At 36.4% G+C, this 24758-nt stretch overlaps 1 protein-coding gene across 1 annotated transcript in view; it reads right to left on the bottom strand.

The window, feature by feature from the left end:
* The window catches only part of OTOGL (otogelin like), a 344392-nt gene that overhangs the window by 105078 nt on the left and 214556 nt on the right, over window positions 1–24758 (bottom strand). Inside the window, exons 16-27 of the mRNA XM_049884965.1 lie at window positions 24630–24676; window positions 24030–24175; window positions 23040–23163; window positions 21178–21355; window positions 17152–17276; window positions 14355–14564; window positions 11825–11990; window positions 11129–11203; window positions 8580–8632; window positions 6698–6860; window positions 3081–3188; window positions 2174–2312 (exon numbers count right to left, since the gene is read on the bottom strand). Coding sequence (XP_049740922.1) covers window positions 2174–2312; window positions 3081–3188; window positions 6698–6860; window positions 8580–8632; window positions 11129–11203; window positions 11825–11990; window positions 14355–14564; window positions 17152–17276; window positions 21178–21355; window positions 23040–23163; window positions 24030–24175; window positions 24630–24676 — 1534 coding nt within the window. The remainder of the gene's footprint in view (window positions 1–2173; window positions 2313–3080; window positions 3189–6697; window positions 6861–8579; window positions 8633–11128; window positions 11204–11824; window positions 11991–14354; window positions 14565–17151; window positions 17277–21177; window positions 21356–23039; window positions 23164–24029; window positions 24176–24629; window positions 24677–24758) is intronic.

Here is a 24758-nt window from a genome sequence, read left to right as displayed (position 1 = left end):
TTTTCCTTAGAAAACAATGAGAATAAAATTTTCCATAATTTTTATTTTAGTACTTAAAAGGATATCATAAAAAGAAGCATTTTTAACAATGATACATCCAGTTAGAGATGAAATTTATCATGTTTGGCATGATATTGCCAAAGATACTTTCTTTTTTCTGTATGTGACATACAGCTGGCTATTCAGAAGAATAAGAGAATTTTAAAAATAATTAAAAATCAGTTCTTTTCAGAAAGAAAAAGGCTGTATATCCTCTCTACTCAAAGTGTGGTCAGTGAACAAGGAGTTACCAGCATCACTGGGTAGCTGATTAGAAATGCAAAATCTAAGACCCTGCTCCAGGCCTATGGAAACAGAATCCATATTTTAGTAAGATCTCCAGGCGATCTTAATCTGGATCTCACCTTGACAAGGTGATCTTGTACGTTAAAGTTTCAGAAGTGCTGTTCTACGAACATCATGTTGAATTCATTTATATGCATTTATCACAGCTATTAGATTACCACAACTAAAAATTTAAGTTCATGCTCGTGATTTCTAATCTCTAGCAGACTATTCTAAAAAATCAATCAATAAGTAATTTTTGAGCTCTTATAATGCAGGCATAATTGTGCTCACTCCTACGAAGAACAAAAAACAAGTAGAACATGTAGTTCTGACATAAAATGATATGCAATCGAGTTGATCACATATAAGGTCATCACAATATATTATGAGCTGCTTAACTTTGTCATGATGACTACAAATACAATAGGATGTAAGAGGACAGATCAATGTGAGCTGGAAACATCAATCACTTTGAAGGAGCAGGGGAAATGAGACACAGGAAAAAAAAAATTCTGAGAAAAGACACAGAGAATTGATGGAGAGACCCTTGAAAGACTGGCCTAGGAATTGTGGCTTTATGAGGCTGGTAATTCAGAGTCACTGTAGTTTTTAGAAAGCAATGACATAATGACAGTGTGAATCTTAGATTATCTAGAATGAAAAATTTTACTATTGTAGAGGGGAAGATGAGTCAGAAAGATAGTCTAGAAGTTGAGGGTCAGAGCTGTACATGTCGATCTGAAGCTTATCAGCCTGTAGACGTGCTGAAGATGGTAGGAGCGAATGAACACACCAAAAATTAGGAGAAAAAGGGCACAGAGCCAAGGACAGACATTTGGTTCAAGGAACATTTAATGAACAAAGTCCTTTCAATGACATGTCATTTACAAAAGGACAAATATTGTACAGTCTCACTTACATGATATATTCCTGCTTGTCAGTGACCAAACAATGATGACTAAGATTGAGTCCTTGCCCTGAAGCAGCCAACTCAGTCATATACAGTCAGGGGTTTATGCAAGAAGAAAAGGCAACAGAAAGACAAAGGAGAAACCAGAAGAGACACTGGAAGACTCAAAGAGCATACTATCCAAGAAATCAAAGGGGAGAACTTTAAAAAAAAGTATAATATCCAGAAAGGCAAAGGGGAGAATTTAAGATGACAGAGGCACCTAAATATCAAGGGAAATGAGGATTTAGTACAAAATTAGTCTGATACATTTTGAGAAAGACATTATCTGTTTATATGTGCAAATCTCTAAATTGTTACTTACTTTTTTCCAGCTTCTCAATTTACTTCCTAAACCTCTGAGGACAAGACAATGCTAACATAAAATTGCTTGTACTGAGAGGACAAATACTCATAGAAGGCGTATTCATCACTGAGCCTTCCTTATGCTCCAAAAATAATCCAAACAAAAAAACCCTATAGCCAGCTTGCCATCTTCTATAATTATATGACTGCCAAGTTCATATCCCCAAGGTTCAATTCTTTAAGAAACTTGAAATCATTCAAAAAGGAGGATAAGAACAGTACCAAAAGGGCTCCGTTAAAGGTGGTAGAATAATTTGGAAACGGAGAGTAGTGATGGTATACAACATGATGAATGTAATCAATGTCACTGAATTGTACGTGTAAAAAGTGTTGACTTGGCAAATGTTTCAATGCATGTGTATGTATTTACTACAATAAGAAATAGAATCAGTCAAATGAATTAGTTTAAAATTACTATAAGTCTCGTAGGTTATAACATATGAACTTCAGATACCATTGATGAGCATACTTTTTAAAATTAAGCCTTTGAACAAACGTAAATAAACATGAGTAATTAAGACTGTGACCTACCTTTATCAAAAAAACCTGGCAATCACTGGCATAGTCATATTCCAGCCCATCAAAAGAATGATAATGCCGGTCCCCATAAATGGTGCACACTGCTGGGCATGGATAATATGTACAATTGAACATTCCTCTTCGGCAAACACTGTCAGAAAATAACACCAGTTTCATTTCTAAGAAACTTTGCTCTAATTATTGTTTTTCAAGCAGTATAAACATTGGAAGGTTTGTATTCAAGAGTACTCACTGCGTCAGTAGCTTTTATAAACAATCACCAATTCATTTATATAACATCTACTACACCAACAAACTAGACAGATATTTACCACTTTGCTTAAACAATCAGTTAACACACCAAGGCAAGAAATTGTGCCTCGGCCCCACAGACAGCAGAGGTGATGAGATGAAAACTTGAACACAGGTCTGCTGGTAGCCAAAACACCACAACGCCATCTCCTATATTTGAGTCAACTTAAACACATTAGGCATGATGTTGCTCATGAGTTTCCAATCTTTGTACATATTTGAAAGAAACATTAACTCAATTTTTTTCACAGTATTATTTTGCCTTATTTCCAGACAGAAAGCCTTCCATTCAATGTGATCTTATCTTGGAAACATTTATTACAGCTTCTTACAAACTTGAGATATTACTTCCAATTAAGTTTTCAAATTGTCGTCCTTCACCCTTTTCTTCTGGGCTGAACAAATATGCATAAAAATCATGTTTTGGTTTCCTGTGGACAGAAGCTCTCCACCCACTTCTGGATGTCTTTACAACCTGATTTACTCAGCCTTGATTTATTCCTTTTGGAAGTCAGTGACTTCAAGATGATTGAAACTAGTACTACAAGATGACTGAACCTACTACAATTGCTTAGAAAAATTTTGTGAAATAAATAGATCTCCTTACCAGGTATAACATGGTGTTGCAATCACCTCTCCTGAGAGGTACTCCCAGTCTTTCCAAATACAGGGACAGCTGTCAGGAACATAGCACTTTCCCTTGTGCTCTGCCATTCTTACAAATGAAGGAGGAAATGCCATTTAGTGTAAACTACTAATTTCAGGTTTTAAAAAACATATTAGTAATCTTGTTTTATTCGACACCATCTATATTTATTATAGGTATCATATGAGTGTTTTAGCTGACTGAAAAGGGTCGAATTCAGTCACTCTCACCCTTCTATCCACACAGTTACAATTACCTTGCCTATCACCAAAGGAATGATTGGCAATGAAATTTTAATCTTTTTTTTTTTTTTTTTTTACTTAGTACAATAAAATGTAGACGGAAGCCTAAGTCTCCACATAGAGTGGGCTATTCTGAAAAAGAAAATTTTAGAGAGGAAGTGCTACCTAAAGGAAAAGAGTGTACTGGAGCTGACAATTTTTTGGCAAAATAGTAGTAAATTATGAAATAGATAACATTTTCTGTTGTAGGACAGAGGGAATAATCAGAAACTCCTTTGTAAATGCTAAAAGTTAAAATCAAGAGTGTTTAGGTACATTTTGAATCAAAAGTCAGTATATCAATGCTTTGCATTCTTCATTATTAATATTTGAAGTTTTGAGTTCATTTCTCTTAAGTGCCATTTCCTTTTTGAAAGATAATTCCATGGGGGAAAAAAGATCGTAAAATACCTATGAGTATAAAATTAAAACAAAATCATCACTCATAACTCAAGGAAGAATTAATTTTTGCATGTCATCAAAATACTTTGATTTATAGGTTAAACGGTCGTATGTATAATGTATATTTCAATACCATTAATACAAATAAATATATATATTTATATTTCAACATTCTTGAAATCCTTTTCCAAAATAGCTTTCACAGGTACTAAAACATAGATAAAATATACAAAGTTTTTTTTTCCTGAACTTGCTTTAAAATATTGTAATTCAATGCAATGAAAATCAAAACAGAAGCCTTTCCTCTTTTCTCAAATAGAAATAACCACATATATTTTTAGTGCTCTGTTTTCCCTATTACAGCTCTTCTAACCCAGAGCTGAAATTCCTTATTTAATGTGTATGTGGTCAAATAGATTTTAAGTTCCACTTGGGAGGACCATGAATATCTTGTTGATGGTTGTGTCCCAGTGCCTAGCACATAGTGAATGCTCAATTATTGGGTAGAGGTGAAGACATCAGCTATCTATATGTTGTTGGGTGCCATCAAGTTGATTTTTGATTCATAGCAACCCAATGTGGCAGAGTAGAGCCTCCCCATACAGTTTCCTAGGCTATAATCTTTATGAAAGCAGATCACCAGGTCTTTCTCTCACGGAGCCACTGGGTAGGTTCAAACCACAAAACTTTTGCTTAGCAGCTACGTGTTTAACCATTGTACCACCAGGGTTCCTTCCCTATCTATATAGAGGACGTGTTATCTCATTCAAGTTTCTTCTTTCAGACCAGCAGTGCCCTATATTCCATAACCTCTCACCTCAATCCTCCCAAACTTCTAGCCAGTCTCCTTGTGCCCTTCTCCTTCCCTGCTCTGCCTGGAAAACATTCTCATCATTTAAGACTCAGTTTAGAGCAATTCTTTATGTTCCCAACTCTCCCACAGGATCCCTATGCATAGCACTTTATACAAACCTCTACTGAGGGATACATCATACTAAACTGTAAGTACTTTGTTAAATGTCTTATAATGATAATATAAGACGCTTACTGTGGCCCAGGCACTGCTCTAATCACTTTAAATATATCAGTTACTCATTTAATCCTAATGACAATTCCATAAGGTAGATTCTACTGTTATCTCCTATGTGTATTTTAGCATCCAACCCTCCACCCATAACTTAACACAATGCCCCCAAAATTAGCTGCTCTATACACATTAGGTGAGGATCGCCCCTCACCTAAATGAACCCCATATGCCAGCCTAAGTAGTGGTTTTAAACTGTTGTGCTGATGGCTGCTGAGTATTTCATGACTAATCAAAACTGGAAGAAGGAAAAAGAGAGACATGAGCGAAAAATCACTGTAAGTTAACTGCTTTAAGCATATTTAGGCAATGGAGTAAGTAATAAAATAAACATTTAATGACCACCTACCATCTGCCTAGAGTATGACATACAATCAATTATCCCATGAAGCAGATACTATTATTATACCCATTTAAAAAGAGGAAGTTGAAACTCCAAGTGGTTAAGTAACGTGCCCTGAAGTCCTTCAGCTAGTAAGGAAAAGGGCCAGTATTTGAACCCATTTTTATCTGGCTCTTTCCACTATCTACTTTCAGTTTGTTCAATCCCAAGTGATTTCTAAATTAGGGTATGTGTTCTTTTATAGACAATAAACTGCTGGCAGTATCAGAAGCCCTATGAAAACAAGCGATACTAGGCTTATCGTTCCAAAAGGAGCCAGGGTAATCACATGCAATATGGTAAACATATTACCATAAATAACTTTATTAAAAAAAGCCCTATGGAACAAAATTATTTCCAGGTCACTCAATGGCCTTTTAGTCAATTCCAACTATATTTATTTTAATGCAATAAAAGAAGGTGGGACAGAATTCCTTAGACCTGTAAATAAAAAAATCATTGTTGAAGTCAAAGTCAAAGATGATAGTAAATACATATATTTTTTTTAAATAATAACATTAAGCACAAGCATATGAAACAAAATTAGGATATGGCTTTATTTAATCAGTATCCCTAAGAGCAATGCATCCCTAAGAGTCATAATCAAATCAAGCAATGTTGTAGGTTCAATTATTTTATAAAGATTTTATTTCTCTTTTATGTCCTTTTTACTAAAACGTAAAATGCTCCTCTGTTCTACAGCCTGATTTCTACCTGCCTTTATTTTCCCATGTGTAGGCACTTGTTCTTTCATGACCCTCTTTCTCTGCCTTCTATGTCTTTACTTTCTGAAGAGACTGTCCCAAGTTACTTGGCTTTTTGACCTATTCCAAATGGGGGCCATTGAGACAAATGCGACTCTCTTCAGGGTTGGGGGTGGGGGACCCACAAGACCTCTCTCTTCTTTGCTCAGGGTTTATAGAGCTGGCCCCAAGAATCCCTTTGTGGGAACATGTTCATCGAGGAAGAATGGGTGACCTGATTGCCTTAGGTGACCCGCCCTCTGTGCACTGCCTCTATTCATTACTAGATGAAGGAAGGTCAGTGAGGCCCAATTATATGTATGCCTGCAAGGAAGCTAACAGACGCCAGATTCTGTATTTCACGTGAATTAGGCATTTATGCTATTAAAGGAACTTTACGAAGATAAAAGTAGATTACTCTGTTATATAAGAGCAACTTATTTAATGAATATATATGTGTATTTTTTTTATGTGTGTGTATGTGTTTGTGCACATACATACACACAAACTTCTCACAATTCCTAACTGAGGCTTAATAATTATAATAGTCTTCTAACTACCAACACAAAGTTAACCACCAGTCAGAACAGCAATTGTGGCTATTTCTATAAGTGATGCTTTTAAGAGATTGTGTGCCTTTCTGTCAAATCCTAAATGTTCTGAATTATCAAGAAAAGTAGGCTTACCCTGGAGCACAAACACAACCACTTATACAGGGTGAGGATGGGGCACAAGTGAAGTTCATGGCCAGGTTTGCACATGTAGTCTCACAATTTATACCACCAGCTGGTAGTTCAGGGTCAGGAAATCTGCAGTCAAAGAACAGTTTTCCTTCGGGGCAGGCTCGAACTTCAGAGATAAAAACACAGATGAAATGTTCTTAACTTCTCATTCACCCAATAGGCAAACGTTCTTACTGACATGCATTCGTCATCAAAACAAAAGTCATAATAGTGTATTTTTATCAGTTGTTATTAGATGAAACTCTGACTCTGTGAGCTTACGCCCATTTCCTAGATGGATTTCCTTTAGTCTCCTAAGTCTCCAAAACCTATTTTGAGTCTAAAATCCTTAGCTGTCATTCATAAGACAGTAACTAAACAACTAGCATATAATTTTCTGAGGTCAAGAAACAGGGTATTTTGATTCGTCCAAACATATATTATCAATTTTTGAAGACTAAGAATTTAAACTTTTACAAAACCACAATGAGCCCATGATACTGCTAGATCTTGTTTCACCTTTGAGAAGCAGACATAATTATAGCCAGAAGAGGGGCTATCCTACTCCTCTGGGAAGCTTTCCAGCTCTCAGGGATCACATCAGGCTAGCGCAGACCCTCTTGGATTCTTCCATGAGAAACAGATCACCTGGGCTTCCCCTTTTATTAACTCTGAGTTACCTTGAAGCAAACGTGGCAAAGCAGGAAAGGTCCTATGGGCTACTGAATATGTCTGTAAAACCTGAACGTGTAAGATTGCCCTGGAAAGAAGCACTAAGATGGCCTGAATCCTCATAAAGTAAATCCAGGGGTGTAAATTCAAAGCTAGTTTATAATAATATATACAAGATCATTCAAATAAATAGCAAAGCAATAGTTTACAATTCCTTTTATCAGTATATACTATTCCTGTCCAGTAAAATCAATAGAAGCATTGTTGTTTGTTATTTGCCTAGAATTTCTCAACAAGCACTCAGAACTTGAGCCTTTTTATATGGTGAAAATAAATAATACATAGAGTTTCCTACTATAAGATTGCTGAATCGGTATTGACTCAACAGCATACAGTAACAACAACAAGGAAGAGTCTCCTGATACACAGGACCTTCAGGAAAGATGTTTAAGTGAAATATGATGGTCTAGAGAAAGATGGCAGTAATTCATTCCACACATCATTTTGATTGATTGTTAGCAGCCCCTAGAGCTTTGCTCCAAATCATGTAGCCCAGAAACCATCAGCATTTGCATCACCTGGTAGCAAAGTAGTTAAGAGCTAGGCTGTTAACCGAAAGGTCAGCAGTTCAAATCTACCACCTGTTCCTTGGAAATCCTATGGGGCAGTTCTACTCTGACCTATAGGGTCGCCATGAATAGGATTTGACATGATGCAAAGGGGTCTTTTTTTTCTTCCATTGATACAAATGCAGGATCTGAGGTATCACCCCTGCCTACTGAATCATAACCTGCATTTCAACAAGATCCCAGGTGATTCTCATTAAATGTGGTACTGGTCTAAAGTAGGGTTTCCCAACTTCTGTGCTACAAGTAGGTTACTACTGGCACCTGGACACAGACCCTATAGCTCTTGGGGCAGCTGGATTGGTCATGGGGTGGGTAGCATACAGGCAGCACCCCTGGACAGATCAGCTCTGCTGCTAAGCAACTTCTCTATTGACTCCAGGTTGTCCTACAAATACTATAATTCTCAGTGCGGCAAGTTAGGAAGCACTGGACCATATTGAGAAGCACTTCCAAGGCTATATTCATGTACAGTGGCAACGAAGACTGTAATGCATGAGTGATGTCTGCCAGTAGAGTTGGGCAGTATTAGAGCCAACCCATCTTACCAGTAGAGGGCGTTGCTGCTTCATCACATTGCACAGTTCCATTTGAACACTGGCTAGTAGAAGTAAACACAGTTAATTTATGAACCCAAACCTGTTTTTCTGTATATCAAAAACAATCTAATATGCAATAACTGATTGAGTACATATGCACATGTTATTTTTTTCCCCGCAGAACATTTTACAAATAAGTTATTTGCTTAGGTTTCATTTTTAACTTAGACCTAAGTTAAGGGCTTAGGTCTATTTCAGTCAAACAAATATTTATTCAAAACCTAGTTGTGTGGACACTTTTATCTGTGATAGTTGTGGGAGATACAAAAGCCAAAATTCACAGTCTTTGTCGAAGTGATTATATTCTAATAGGAGAAAAAATACATAGCGTACAGTCTGACACATACAACACAGAACTAGGTTTAAGATACAAAAGTAAAACAAAGAAAGATATTTCAAAGTCTGTTGATAGCTCATATCAGCGCAGTCAAAGGAAGTGAAGTCTGAAAAGGTCTGAAGAATTCATGGAGCTTATGACACAAATAAGGTAGAGAGGTTATACCATTCAGTAGAGACATATACAAACCACGAAGGGGGAAACACTGTTCCATGTAACATAAAGTACAATGAGAGAAGTGACAGGAGATGCAGATGGCAAAATAGGCAGATGGCCAGCTCCTATTAGGGAGCTAAGACGTTATCCCTTAGGTGAGCCGTTAAAGACGTTCAACAAAGAAGTGATATAGTTGGATTTGAATTTGAGAAAAATTCTTCTGTCAGCAGCATGGAAGGTAGGGTGGAGTCCCATTTTCCTTATGATTTAATTTCTAAAGCTGAGCATAAGGCAAAAACCAAAGAGAACCAAAATTAATTTTGAATATGCCTTTGAAAGATATCACCATAGGGTGCAACACACCAACTCTCAATAGCACCAACATAGACAGTTTTCCTTCAGCTTTGGACCAGATCATGTGTTCTATATTTGAGCCCTCTTGAAGAAGTAACTCACATATAAGAGGCATGTCAGGCAAAAAATACGCGTGTGCATTTAACACTAGAATGACACTCGGAGATACGATTCACTCATGCATACAGCAAGTGTCACAGAAGAACTGAGGCAGAGAGGAAAAGGGATAGATCCAGATCTCCCATATCATATTCATTTTTGAGACATGGGCTTTCTGAATGTAATGGCAGATGAGGTCACCCGTACTAACTAATATTTTTTCTTTTTCTCATAGCAATAAATGCTTACTTTGTTTTGGCCGAGTTTACATAAATAGATTCAACTAATTTACATTCAAGAGAGATGTGACACCTTGGTAGAATGGAAGGGAGCAAGACTCAAGGCAAGAAGGCCAATTAGGAAAGTCCAGGAGACAGAAGGTAAGCGGGATTGCTAAGGCAGTGCTATGGAAAGGAGGGAATGGATTTGAACTATATGTAGAAAATAAAACTCACAATCTTTACGGATTTATTGGCTAGGGGTGTTGAATAGGATAAGGCAGTCAAAAATCACTCCTTGATTTCCAGCTTAGGAAACTGTGATTATTATAATTTACTAGAGAAACAGCCAAGAGCTGATTGCCTTTTTGCCTTGATCTGGTGGTGGGAGTGAGACGGAGATAAAGATAAATATAAACTGAGTATCAATAATAATCTGCTGTGAACACAAAATAAGCTGTAGAGCAAAATCAGCAGCAGAGCAAAGCACTGCAGAGCCAGGTTGCCTGGAATTGAATCCCAATTTTATTTCCAACCAGCCATGTGATCTGTTCTTAAACAAGTTGCTTATCTGCTCTGTGCCTCACTCTCATCATCTATACACTGGGTATGCAGCTATAGTTCCTATCTCTTAGGGTCATTGTGACGAGTAAGTATTTTAATAGATACGGAGCACTTGGAATGGCATCAGGATCACAGCAGGTATGCAGTAAGGTCAGATACCATTATTATCATTACACTGTTATTATTATTACTATTATACATTGTCTATTATTATCTGTGGGCACCTCTGAAGCAATTGAAAGAGAGAAGTTAGGAAATGGATATAGATAGGTGTGGACTGCCACACGGATAAGCCTGAATTTTAACAGACACCTTACAACTCAAGTGAATGTTATCTCACAAATGAGTGTTGTTTCACCCGGACCCACGTACTGATGTCCCTGGGGAGGAGGTGCACTCACATCAGTGTATGATATTGTTCAAGTAAATTTTGGAGTTGCTTTTTGAGCCAGCAGATGAACCACAAAACTAAAGCTGCCTCAGAAATGTACAGTGTTTGAATACCCGCCTCATCCTAACTTTTATAAGAACTAAGACTGATCAAAGAGCTTCCTTTTCATCTCGTGGGACACTTAAATTCACAATTCTTTTGTGCAGTTACGAGCGTAAGACTTGGGTGTTCCGTGTTGAAATATAATATTTATATGACTTTAAAGATAATGTTAGGGTAATGTTTAGTTTTAAATTACAGAAGTCATATTTCAATTTACAGTTTTGCTTAAGAAATTATGTGTCATTTGTCAAGTATAATCACTATCGTTGAAACCTACCATAAGCCTGAGGGTGTTGGAATGAGCTCTCCAGGTTGATAAACACTGCCCCTATAATGACAGCGGCAGTGAGATCTATAAGGGAAAAAAAAAGAAAAGGTAAAATTAATAAAATAATGTATAAACTTAAAAAAAGCATAAAAATTCATCATATCCTGAGCTCTGTATTGGTTGTTTTAAGCTGCATGTTAAATTTGGCAGTATTCTAGGGGAACAAGTGTAATCATAGTACACAGATAGCAGAAAGTGTTTAGATGTGAAGTCTTGTGTGGCTTCAGATTTTGTTTTCTAAAATGCAACTCGAAAACCATGCTGTTTGAGTCACAAGAAAAGTTTCTGAGTGCGCTCCAGAGAAACATGACTATATGTATAAGGCAAACATCTTTCTCTCAAACGAGAATTGACACATTTCTGAGTGCAGACAAATATTATATCCTGCTATTGAAATTTTCCACATGACAGTGAAACATAAAACTTGTTATTAATCCTGATTTGGCAAAACCATGTAGGGATACACTTCAGGATTAACCAACAGATGCCTTAGTTCTTTCTGTAGCTATTAGTGAACATGGACAACTTTTTTAAAAAAGACAAGATATTAAGGAATATTAAAGAAACAAGTATGAAAAGCAATTTAACTCATAGGAGGAAAACAGAGATTAAAGACTCAATGTTGTCAACCCATCTGTGACTTACATGGGCACACAAAAACTAAGTGTGTCTTCATAGTATTTGCCTTCGGGACAGTTACAGCCTTCGGCACAATCGTCATTACACTGCTCCGGAGAAGACAGGGAAGCGCAGGAGCGGCGGCAAAAGGAGGAACAGTGATGGTACAGCATGCCTTTCTGGCACACTACAGCTAAGAAACAAAGGCGCACATTTGTGAGTGATTCCCACAGAGGACAGAAACCATTTATCTTTGATCATAGGCCTATGATGGACACGAATCATGAAGAAAATGATACCCTACATCAGTAAACATACAACATTACAGAATCCTAAAATGGAAATATGAAAAAAGACAATGTCCCACCAAGCTACTACAGCAGAAAAATAAAAACTATGTGTTAAAATACATTAACTGTGACATTCCGTAACACCCTTTAATAGCTCGTACCATAATTTTTTTTTTTTTGTGATACGTAAGTATTGGTCTAAATAAACTTCTTATCCTCACAGTTTAAGTCTATTTACTACTAGAATATCATCATCTTCTTTATAGCATTATTTAAAACTAAGGAAACTTTTAATCTTCTCCAAATAAGACAAAACCTGACTTTATTATCTATACTCGTAGCTCTTATTTTCTGCTTTCTCTATCATATTTCTACTTTTTTTCTAAAGCCTCATAGTTTCTTTTTAGACAAAACTCAACTGATTAGAGTAGGCAAACTAAAATAATATAAAAGCACACTGCTATGGACACCTAGAAAATGCTGGATAAAAAAAAAAAGTACAAATATTTTAAATGTACAAATGACCTTGTCAGAAAAAAAAAGGGGAGTGGAGGGAGAATCCTCAGGTGCCTAAGTGAAGACAGAAATAAAATCCAGAACTTTGAGTGGGGGAAGAAAGGATTGATCCCAGCAATGTAAGATCTTGGACTTAACTCATGTAGAAATGGAAGATGAAAGTTGGTCCTTTACGATACTAGGAACTGGGAAAGCCCTAGCTTGGATCCTCAAAGAGCTTCAGCCTCAATTGAAAGAATGAACTAAAGCAGAGATCAGTAAACTTTTTCTGTAAAGGGCCAAAACGTAAATATTTTGGCTTTGCAGGCCACACAGTCCCTGTCACAACCACTCAAGTCTGCCATTGTAGCACAAAAGCAGCCACAGACAATACATAAACAAATGGAGGTGCCTGGGTTCCAATAAAAGTTTATTTACAAAAACACAGGTGGCCCTGACTGCTCTGACAGGGATCACAATAGAGGGTCCTGGACAGAGCTGGAGAAAAATGTAGAACAAAATTCTAACTCACAAAAAAAAGACCAGACTTACTGGTCCAACAGAGACTGGAGAAACCCCAAGAGTATGGCCTCCAGATAACCCTTTTAGCTCCGTAATGAAGTCACTCTTGAGGCTCACCCTTCAGCCTAAGATTAGTCAGGCCCATAAAACAAAACGAGGGTAAATGGGCACACCAGCCCAGGGGCAAGGACTAGAAGACAGGAGGGGACAGGAAAGCTGATAAGAGGGAACCCAAGGTCGAGAAGGGAGAGTGTTGACGTGTCGAGGAGTTGTTAACCCATGTCATAAAAAAATATGTGTACTAGCTGTTCGGTGAGAAACTAGTCTGTTCTGTAAACCTTCATCTGAAGTACAATAAAAAAATAAATACATACATAAAAACACCGGTGGCCCAAGAGTTGTAGTTTTCCAACCCCTGGGCTAGAGGAAATCTGCTCATAGTACAGGAAGATTCCAGGAAAGCTTATCTAACCTGGCCTGGTCTGTGGTGAGATAAAGTATCCTTTCAGAAATAAAAATCCCAGGCTTACATCTTGCAGTTTTGGTATCTGAATTTATATTTTATATTTATGTTATTCTTGTCTTAAAAAACTTAAGCCGAGAAACTAATAGCAAAACTGGCAAATGATATCCCTGGAAAAAGCTTCGTTATACCACTGACCGGTAAAAGGTATGTAAAGGAATGCTCCCAAAATCAGGGCCACAAAAGATTCTTCTCATCAAAAAATAAAAAGACCTACTAAAGATTACTTCATAAAAAAGAAGTTATAGAACACATGAGGAAATAATTCACCATGAATGATTCAGCAGACATACTACTAACCATGAAAATAGCACCCCAAGAACTTGAGATAATAATTGTCCTTTGCATAACTTACTTGTATAACTACAAATCGACTGTGAAATTCTATCGAACAATATTTTTCTATACTTTCAATATTTAAATATGTCATTTTCATGACAAGAATTTTTTACTCCAAGTTGTCTCTGTTGCATATTTCAAGACATAGAGTTACACTCCAATTCTGCTATTAACAAAAATTGTCAAGGTATTGGTCTTATTCAACATATCTCCAATTTCAAGAAACTAAGTATTTCATTTTCTTTGCATGTTCATACATTATGGGAAGACTTAGAATAACTTACATGCAATACTGACCTTTCATTTAAAAAAAGGAAGGCAACAATTAACAAAAGCAAAGCTCTCTAAAGTATTACCTGAGAGTCTTTATCTGCGCCATGGTACTCACCACAGAATGAAACTTGAGTTCTAAAATCGATGGTAACACCACGCTGGCTACAGAGGTAGGCATAGTGGGCAAGAGCATTGCATAGGCAGGCGCTTCCACATTTGCACGCATCGTGTCGGCACAGCTGATAATACAGCCCAGGGCTAATGTAGACGTGGCAAGAAGCAAAGAGCTCCTGGTGGATGACATCACAGTGTGCTGCATACCCAACTAATAGACAAAGAAACGCATTAGCACCTCATGCTCTAGTCCAGATCTCACCCCTCTTATCAAGTTATGGAGCTATTTGAGCCTCCTGATTTCCACTGTAATGCATTACCTAAAATTAAAAAATTAGAGACCTATTATTTTCAGGTTATACAGGGTTTTGGTTTCTTGTTTGTTTGCATGTTTGTTTGTTTTTGTCATATTGGTAGCAGCACTTCATCTATATTTGACAGTCCTTTAGCAAAAAAAAGGGAGCACTGGTGGTGCAGTGGTTAAAGTGCTCAGCTGCTAACCAAAAGGTCACCAGTTCAACCCACCAGCCACTCCACGTGAGAAAAATGTGGCAGTCTGCTTCCATTAAGATTTATAGCCTTGGAAACTCTCTGGGGCCATTATGAGTTTGAATCAACTTGACAGTGGTGAGTTTGGTGGCAAGAAAAAAAAATGTGTATTGTGTTATACCTGAGTAATATGAGTAGCAGAGGGCTGAGAGCAGCAGTGACCTCAAATACTACATTGTCTGAGGATCATCTTAGGAAACCTGCTGTAAAGACTTGAAGAGTATTAGGAAGCCTATATCCAGGCATCAGAACATCAGTAAAAGTGGTGCCAGATGATGGATCTTATAGCAACTCCTTAGAATTCAAAATTACTCAGGAAGGAGTGGGGATAATTCCATTTCAACAGAATCTCTGAGGTGAATATAGATAATATGGCAGCTACCAAGTAGTGACTGAACCATAGCACAATGTCTAGCACATGCTGGGAGCTCAAAAATGTTTGATAAATGAACCTATAAATGCATGAATGAATAATGAATAGAATCTAGGGACTGGAACATACATTAAAATCCAGGGGATATAACTATCAAACCATTTTGTAGGGCTTGGATAATCACCTCTTAAAATTTGTTGGTTTTTACCCCTGAGAATCACTGATCCTTTATGGTAGTAACCAAGTTTGACAAAATAATCTGGATCCCAATCTAAATGACTTAGACTGTGGAATTCGTAGACCAAAAAATATTCCTACTAGCATTAAACAAAAGAGTAATTCAAGAAGAGCTCTGTGGAAAAAGTATTGCTCAAAACCCACGTCAGCATTATTAACTTTTATCTACTTTCCATTCTTTGTGGATCTTCCTGAATTTACCCACTTGAAATTAAAAAAAAAAAAGTTCATAGCACTGGTGAAGAATGTAATATTCTGAAATACATATCACAGGAGATATGAGTTATGGAAAGAAAAGTGATAGAAATACAGCAAAAGGGCACATAATAAAGGTAGAGATTGGGGGGAAATGAATTCATCAATTGGAGTCTACTCCAACTTCTGTATGTTATTTAAAAAAAAATAGAGTTGTTGTAATATCGAGGAGGATAAAGTTAGAAGTAAACTGAACAAGACTAGTTGATGGAGAAGGAGTAGACTTAGTAAGATTAAAAGTATTAATAAATCATAGGAAGAAATTTAGTCTAGCCCTTTTATTGTAGATAGGGAAAATGGCCAAGAAGGTTAACAATTGTGTGTTCTTTCCAGTACATCAAAAATATAAGTGAATAATAAAGATTATATGACAATCAACATAAGCCTCCCTCAAATCACTTTTAAATCCAAAATTTGTACTGACATCTAATGGCTGCTCATCCAATATTAGTACTGTAGGAAAAAACTACATAAAAATAGGAAAAGAGCATTATTAAATTAAAGCAGCATATCTTTTAACACATCAAAATTATAATAAAATACATTTAAACATTCACTTTAATTTTCTTTCACAAAGTGATTCTAAAAAAGAAAAGGGAATAAAAAACACCAACGTCTTCTTTTATTGAGCAGTCAGTTTGCTGAGACTTTTGTTAAAAAACACCGCAAAATCCCTGGCATGTGAGTTGCACTGTCCTTGCAAATTGGATCTCAGGAGCATGACCATCTCAAATTGTTGCCCATTTGAGGGCATAAAGTTTCTTTGGATCACTGGCTTCTTGCTTTTATGAAGCCCTAATGCGTGCTTTGGCCAGGAGCTCATAATGTGAAGGTAATAAATATGAGAATCCACATGGGCTGTCACACTATAGAACTGAAATTGAACATCCCGTAACTATAACAACATTAGTAGAGTATTTCCAGAGATTTTTCTTTAGCATTTAAATAATCTGAAAGGATTAAAACAATGTAGCCCACATCTGGGATGATGAGACTTCTGAATATCTAAAGTAAATTTACAAATGCAAAATGATAAATAAAATAGTCACTTTCTTTACATAGCAACCCTACAGAATAGAGTAGAACTATTCCATAGGGTTTCCAAGGAGCAGCTGGTGGATCTGAACTGCCAACCTTTTGGTTAGCAGCCAAGCTCTTAACCACTGTGCCACCAGGGCTCCTAAAAGAACCTAGATTACATAAAAAGGCATACATAAAGGAGTAATATTAAACAAAATTACAGAAGGAATGGCATTGATGTTCTCATAAAATGGAAACCCAGAATTTAAATTCACTATTTAACAGAAGTATAATAACAAAGTGGGTGGGTATAATAACAAATGGAACTTTTCCCTAAGTTTTACATGTAGAAAAGAAGACTTACTGTTTTGTTGATTAATGTTACAGGGGTCCACCACAGGGACATGAACAGGTGCAAAACAAGTGGAGGAGACTCTCCACGCATTTGCATGAAGTTGTGGGGTACCTTCTATCATGCCTGATGGAGAACTAGAAAGCAAAAATAATGTTTATCTTAGTCTCTCTCATTCCTCTAATTTTTGTACTCTTCTCCAAAAATTAAAAGAGTACTATTTTTTTAATTTGTAAAGAAATCTTAGAGCTTGACATTTTCTACTAATGCAGAAAATACACATGGTATTAACTTCCTGTTATTGAGACTTTATACTCTGCTAAGCTGTGGACATACATGCCTTATTTAATCCTAATTTCAGACCTGTAAGGAAGGCATCATTATCCCATTTTACAGAGAAAACAGAAGCTTGCAGAAAAATTAAAGTTCATGCAGTAAATTTCAGAGCCAGAATTCAAATCCAGTTTGCACTCACTAAATAAAAAATCACGCAAGCAACCAAAATCTTAATGTGTGTATGTGGTTTCGGGCCAAGAGGAAGGACAGGGCTGGGTAGTTTACATGATTCTTTTCAGGATAAAGACAAATGGCCCAAAGAATAAATAGTCTGTATTTCTGGTTCAATATTGCAATTTCCATTACCAGGCCTGAAATGCCAAGCTTCCATGGTGAAGGTCAACAAACAAGGAAATAAAAATGGAAGAAAATGTTATAAAAGGCACCCTTTGTCTGAGTTTCCTCACAAACCAAAATGGAAGGGAAATATCTACCCTTTGGAAGTCAAGTTTATCCACCACAACAATGTTTAGGAACCAAAACACTGAAATTCCATCTCCAGCAGCCATCGAGTTCTATTAATTCATCGGCCAACAGTTATTAAGTGACAATCCCTCCTGGACATTATACCATATACTGTCAAAACTACTTAGAGAATCAAATTGGATTAGGTCTCCTATAGGAAGCTTTTGATCATACCTCAATCCCTGATTACATTAATTGCCACAACATAGCTAAGTAAGTAGAATAAGCTTTATCTCAGCTCTCTATAATGTCCTAATAGATTAACTATTTTTGTTACCATTTGACTAAGTGACCAAAAACCATATGGAGCTTCTCACCACAGTGAATGAGAGAAGACAAAAAAGGAAGCATTGACAGCCACACAAACCATCCCACAACGTCCCTCTCTCAATCCCACCCCTTTCCCCTTCCCTTCCTTTTCCTCTTTCCCAACACTAAAATTTCCAGAACTATAATGTATCATAACGAAGACCTAATCCAAAACCTCATTTCACAAATGAGACCACTGAACCTCAGAGAATTGCATCATTGGCACTTGCAATTTCTTCTCTTACACTTTCCCTCTCCTTCTGTCCTACCCCTCTGAAAATCAATAAAATAGATTAATAGTACAATGAGTGTTGTCAGGGTTCACAGGTGCAGCTGACTTAGAGCTTGCTTCTCCTATGTAGTTCATCTTTTCAAAAATACCATAATTTTAGGCCAATTTATTTATCGCATTTCATTTTGTAAAACAACCTTTCTGTTCGCCATAGTTGACATATGGCAAGGCATATAAAATAAATTGTCAAGTAATTAATATTTTCCATCCCACTATATTTGCAGATTCCAAGTAAACTTTGTGAAGTAAAGAATTTTAGCTAATTATGCTGGAAAGCTAAACAATGTTGGAAAGTTATCTCTGACTCTGGAATATTATCCAGCACTGTTACCACACTTGAGTGTTTACACACTGAGGAGACTGGTGCTTTAGAAAGAGGCAAACCAATCTGCCACCTGTTAAATACTGACTGCTAACCCATTCTGACAAACAAGGATGAGAAAGAAGGCTTAATGTCTTTTCTGGACATCTTAGCTAAGCCACTTACCATAGTTTTTCAATTTCACAAATGTTATAAAGATAGCAATATTCTGACCCACAAATAAAATACAAAGACGGCACAGATCACAATAGAGGGTCCCAGACAGAGCGAGAGAAAAATGTAGAACAAAACTGAAATTCACTAAAAAAAAAAAAAAGACCAGGCTTGTTGGTCTGACAGAGACTGGAGAAACTCCAAGAGTATGGCCCCCCCAGACATCGTTTTAACTCAGTACTGAAGTCACTCCTGAGATTCACCCTCTAATCAAAGATTAGACAGGCCTATAGGGCAAACAATAACACACAAGAGGAATGCGCTTCGTAGTTCAATCATGTATATGAGACTAATGGGCACACCAGCCAAAAGCAAAGACAAAAAAGCAGGAAGGAACAGGAAAACTAGACAAATGGAAACAGGGAACCCAGGGCAGAGAAAAGGAGAATGTTGACACATCGTGGGGTTGGCAATCAATGCCACCAAACAATTTATGTATTAACTGCTTAATGAGAAATCAATTTGCTCTGTAAGCTTTCACCTAAAAAAGAATAATAAATAAATAAAAAGGTGAAATAATCTAAAATCAAATTGATCACATGGGAGACAAAATCAAATAAAATTCTCTTTTGACATTTTTAATTGTAAATGTCAGTTCTTCTTGCTCATCCAAATTCTCTTCTCCATACTCCGTTACATGTTCTACCATAGTTCAGTTAGACTACCTGCTAGGTTCCAGTCTAGTCCCTAGGAATAAAAAAAACGAAACAAAAAAAAGGAATACAAGGACCAAAAAGACATGATTCTTATCTGCAACACTCTCATAGTTATGTGTAGAAACTAGACTGATAAAAAATCAAATTTCCATTGGTAATGGAGAGTCAGAATTAACTTTGATGGGATATGAACAAGTTTTGTAGAGCAAACAATGTCTGAGTTGGATTTAACAATAAATGGGAGTTCACAAGAAAGTTTAGAAGGGGGAAAGAATCCTAGGCTGAAAGAAGAAAACATGCTGATGTGATAAAAAATAAAAATAAATAAATTTTTTAAGAAAGCATGGTATTTGGAGAATGGCTTCTCCATGTATGTACCCTGTCTACCCCAGCTCTAAATTCCTGCTGTATTTACACTCACAGATCAATGCTTCATTTTTAATTACCTCAGTATTTTTACATATATCATTGATTAATACTTTGCTTAGCACTAATTCTTTCTTAAAGGCTGTTACCCTCTCCTGATCAATTGATCTGCAATTTAAGCTTGTTGAGGATGTGAACCATGTCTTTTCCTCCTTAAAGTGCCTGACAGTGCTTAGCACGATAACAGGTGCTCAAAGTATTTACATTAAATATACACTGCTTCTTTTTTACGTGTATGTGAAAAGTGCTTTGTTAATACAAGCAGTACAAGAATATGATTCTTGCATTATTGCATTTCTTTCAATGACATACAAATGATCACATACCCCAATTAACTTAGAGGCCAAAATGTTGCTTTAGAGGTATCATTAATACCAAATGATATCAATATTTTTAAAAATATAATTTACTACCATTAATACCAAATAATATCCAGTTTTTTTAAAGCAGTGGCTTTCCAAAAATAAAATGACATTAAGCTTGATGGTGTCAAGGGAGTAAATGTGGGGTCATGGTTAGCCCACAAGCCCCAAGTCACACTGCCTAGACTGAATACCAGGCTCCACAATCTGTTAGCTACATGACCTTGGGTGATTTATTTGTCACTTTGAGACCTTAGTTTCCTTATCTGTAAAGCAGAGATACTAGTCAGGTGATTGTTAGAAAGTTTAAACATGGCGAGTCATGTAAAGTTTTTGGAACAGTGACTGCTAAGCTATTATTAAACATTTTTAAATGAAAAAAAAAATTATATCCCCTGAATTACTAGTCTTTAAGTTACGTTTGAGGACACTGGGTTTTTTTTTTAAGCTACGTTAGCTAAGGAGTCTTGGTGGTGCAGTGGCTAAGCATTTGGCTACTAACCAAAAGTTCGGCAGTCCGAATCCACCAGTCTCTTTGGAAACCCTATGGGGTACTTCTACTCTGTCCTATAGAGTGCTGAGTCGAATCGACTCGACGGCAACCTGTTTGGTGTTTTTGTGTTGTTTTGTTTTTTTAATATAGAAATCAATACTTACAGAAAATCATCCCTTATGTTCCCATTGAAAGTGCCACACAGACCTAATGTTCTTCTCTTCCATGAACTAGTGAGCTGAATATAAATTCTTTCCCCATCTATAGCAAACAGGATTTTTAAACCAAATGTGGTTTTTAGGAGAATAAATAAGGATGACAGAGTCTGAATTTCAACAATCCCTGCAGGAAAAGAACATACATAAATCAGTTTTGAGATTCATAAGTGGTGTCCCAAAATGCTATAGTATATACGACCTCAAGACTCTTCTCCCAACAAGTGGGGGAGCCAGGCTTGCCATCCATTGTTCCTGTCTCTGGGCTCCAGGACCCATTTTTGCCACGTTGCACCTGCTTTCTTTTATCCATTTCCCTTCTTCTTTCCCTCCATTTCTGGTCTTCAACAGGTATTTTTAATAGATTATCAGGTCAACATACAATTTCAGCTGACAAGTATCTCATGAGGTGGGCAGTCCGTAGACAATTTAAAATCTGATCTTTTTTTTAAACCCGTGTGTGTGTGTGTGTGTGTGTGTGTGTGTGTGTGCGCAATTTTCCCCAAAACTAGTCTTAATTCCCAAACGAAGTGGCACTTTCCCTGATAATCCCTCATTCCCTTGAGACTGTCAGCCAAAAGGGAGGCTGCAGCACTTGATAAGCACCATTTTATGAGACACCTTGAGGAACAAGAAGCTTGTGTTCAAAACTGAACTGCTGACTTTTGCCATCAGAAGTGTTGCTCTTCATCTCTCCTGTGTCTTTGTCACAATCTCTGCCATCAACCTGGTCACCAAAGCCAGTAACCTAAGAATCATTCTTTGATCACTCCATCGCCCTTGCTACCACCACTGCAAGCAACCCGAATCCAAACAATCACCAAGTTCAGGTGACTTTTTTTTTCCTAAACATTTTTTCAAACTGTCTTCTTTTGTCCATCTCTACTGTCACTGGCCTAGGTCAGTTCTGCGTCATTCCTTGCATGTCCATTTAATAATATCCTAACTGTTCTCTACATCTCCTATCATCTTGCAGATCTACTTCCACACTGTTACACTGTTGTCATAGTGGTATTAAAAAAAATACCTTATCACTCTTCTTCAAACTCCATACTTATAAGTCAAAATAGCCAAATAATGGCAATTTCATACAGTTCAACCCAATATATGATCAAGTTCAAATTCCTTAGCATGACACCAGAGTAGTGTGACCATGTAATTTGTAATATAAACTGGGATCTTTCTGAGAGTAAGGGGATGATTATAATTATTCTGGAACACAGGCATAAACAGGCCTGTTCTGGGAAAATCAAGATGTATGATGGTCTATGCATAAAGACTAGGGTCTCATCACCGCCTTCTTCTTTCATCTCATCTCCTGACATTCTCCACTTATCACCTTAAAGCTAAATAGTGCCAAACAAGTTATAGTTTCCCCCTAAACATACTGCACATTTTCATACTTCCTTGCTCTACAGGGAACACTTTCCCCACCTTCTTCAACTCAGTAATTCCTCAGTTTTAAATGCCCAGTGAGAGATCACCTCCTTCAGAAAACTCCTGATGCACACCCCTCCCCTGGGCTGGGTGAGCTGCTCCCCATTTAGACTCCCCAAAGTCCCTATGAATAGCTTTGAGTACATCACATGTTATTGAAAGTGGCTATATGCTTTTCTTTCTTCTCTTCCAAACTCTGGCCATTTATGGTAAATATTAGGTCCCATAAATATGGTGTCTCCACTATCTCTAACTGAGGATCTGATGACCAAAAGGAACTCAATAAAGGTTAGGTTAGTCAGCCAATGGGAAAAGACTCTACTCATTTTTTGTTTGTTTGTTTAAGAAAGTATACCATTAGCATTGTTTCTTACCATTTAAATTGAAGCCGTGATTAGGACTAGTCAGGATTTGTCCTCCCCTACTAAGGGTCACTTGTTTGCTAAAATCATCCTCCAGGACTAGAGTTATTGAATGAAGGCATACTAAGCCAAGGTTCTGCATAAAAATCAAATAATCAATAAATAAAAGTTTTCAATAAAATGCCAATAATTATGTTTCCCACAGCACGCAAAGTACCTTTCAAAATTCATTTCATTGGTATATTCAATTGGTATATTAAACATCCAAAAATAAATAAAGATAACTAAGAGAATTAGGATTCTATGTAAAAAGCAAATTTAGACTCTGATATATTGCAAAGAAGAAAATATCAAACAGAAAAAAAAAAAGAAAAATAAAATATTTCAGAACTTTTAATGGAAATAAACCATCTTAGAATAAAACTAAAAAATTAAAGATTTAGGCAAATTTTTGAGAAATGATTGAAAGAAAGATCTTAGTTTCTTATTTACAAACTGTCAATATGTTTACTATTTCAAGAAAAAGAACTAAAATAAGTTTTCCAGTGTGATAAGAAATCCAACATATGTGTTTGGAATGATATGAAATCTGTTCAATTCTGTCAAAAATCATCTCTTTAAATTTTAGATCCACTATGTAATCATGCAAAAATATCCATAAACTATACATAAAAAAATCACTATTTAAAAAAGAAACCTTCAATTAAACATACAGTAGTTCACCTAGTCTATAACACATATTTGTTCTCACATTTTAACATCTCAGAAATCAGGATGCACCATATAGTCAACAATATGTCATAGATTAATCATCATTTTTTTTCTTTGTAGTACATAAAATAATGGTACATCTTAACAACCAATGGTGTCTTAGTTATGAAGAAAATAACTACATCCATTTATGTTATTATCAATCCAGATATGAAGTTTAAGCCACCGCCCCCCTGAAAAAATGTGGATGCCTCTGATCACTTTGAGATTAAAGAAAGACGTTATTCTTACCTGCTCGCAGGGAGCTTTCTGTAAAGTAATTGTGAATCTGTCTTTTCCAGTGCCTTTCAGAAGGATGTACTGGCACATGCCAATGAAAGAATAATGTCGACCATCAAAAGTTGTAAAATGAGAATCACCCACAATAGAGCACTGAACTACAAAAAAAAAAAAAGGAAAAAAATCAGGAGAAGATAGAGAGGTGATAGAGAAGGAGAACGAAAAGGAAATTATACTCCTACTTCCTTAAAAAGTGGGATGTCAACTTAGAATAATCATACATCAGAAAAAAATTATAAGGCTTACTGATCTGAAATTTTTTTTTGGAAAAATTACTAGATTAAATTATATTATTCAAATTAATTTATAATTTGTTAAATGATAGCTCTTCTACAGTACTTTTTAAGTTAGGCAGTATTTGAAGTTTTTAAATAAGTTTTTACCAAAGTTGCCTGCTCAAAGTTATCGTTTGTTTAATTTTCCATTTATTCTCTAAATACCTGCATTGATACATCACTACATCTCTTCGTATACATATATCTTCATTAAAATTAGTGCTATCTTCTCTTCCATTTAAAGAATACACCTCAAAAAAATTTTTTTAAAGATTACCTGGACAGTCATGTTCAGTACAGTTCCAAATTCCGCCAACACAGACACTAAATGAAATTTTTAAAAATATTAATCTGTTGGTATAGAGAAACTGTGTCAACATTTACATCAATGTATTGATTAATGTAT

The sequence above is a fragment of the Elephas maximus genome, chromosome 4, assembly GCF_024166365.1.
Source record: "Elephas maximus indicus isolate mEleMax1 chromosome 4, mEleMax1 primary haplotype, whole genome shotgun sequence".
Classification (NCBI taxonomy): Eukaryota; Metazoa; Chordata; class Mammalia; order Proboscidea; family Elephantidae; genus Elephas; species Elephas maximus.
The sequence above is the reverse complement of the archived record's forward strand: the minus strand, read 5'-3'. Positions and strand labels throughout refer to the sequence as shown.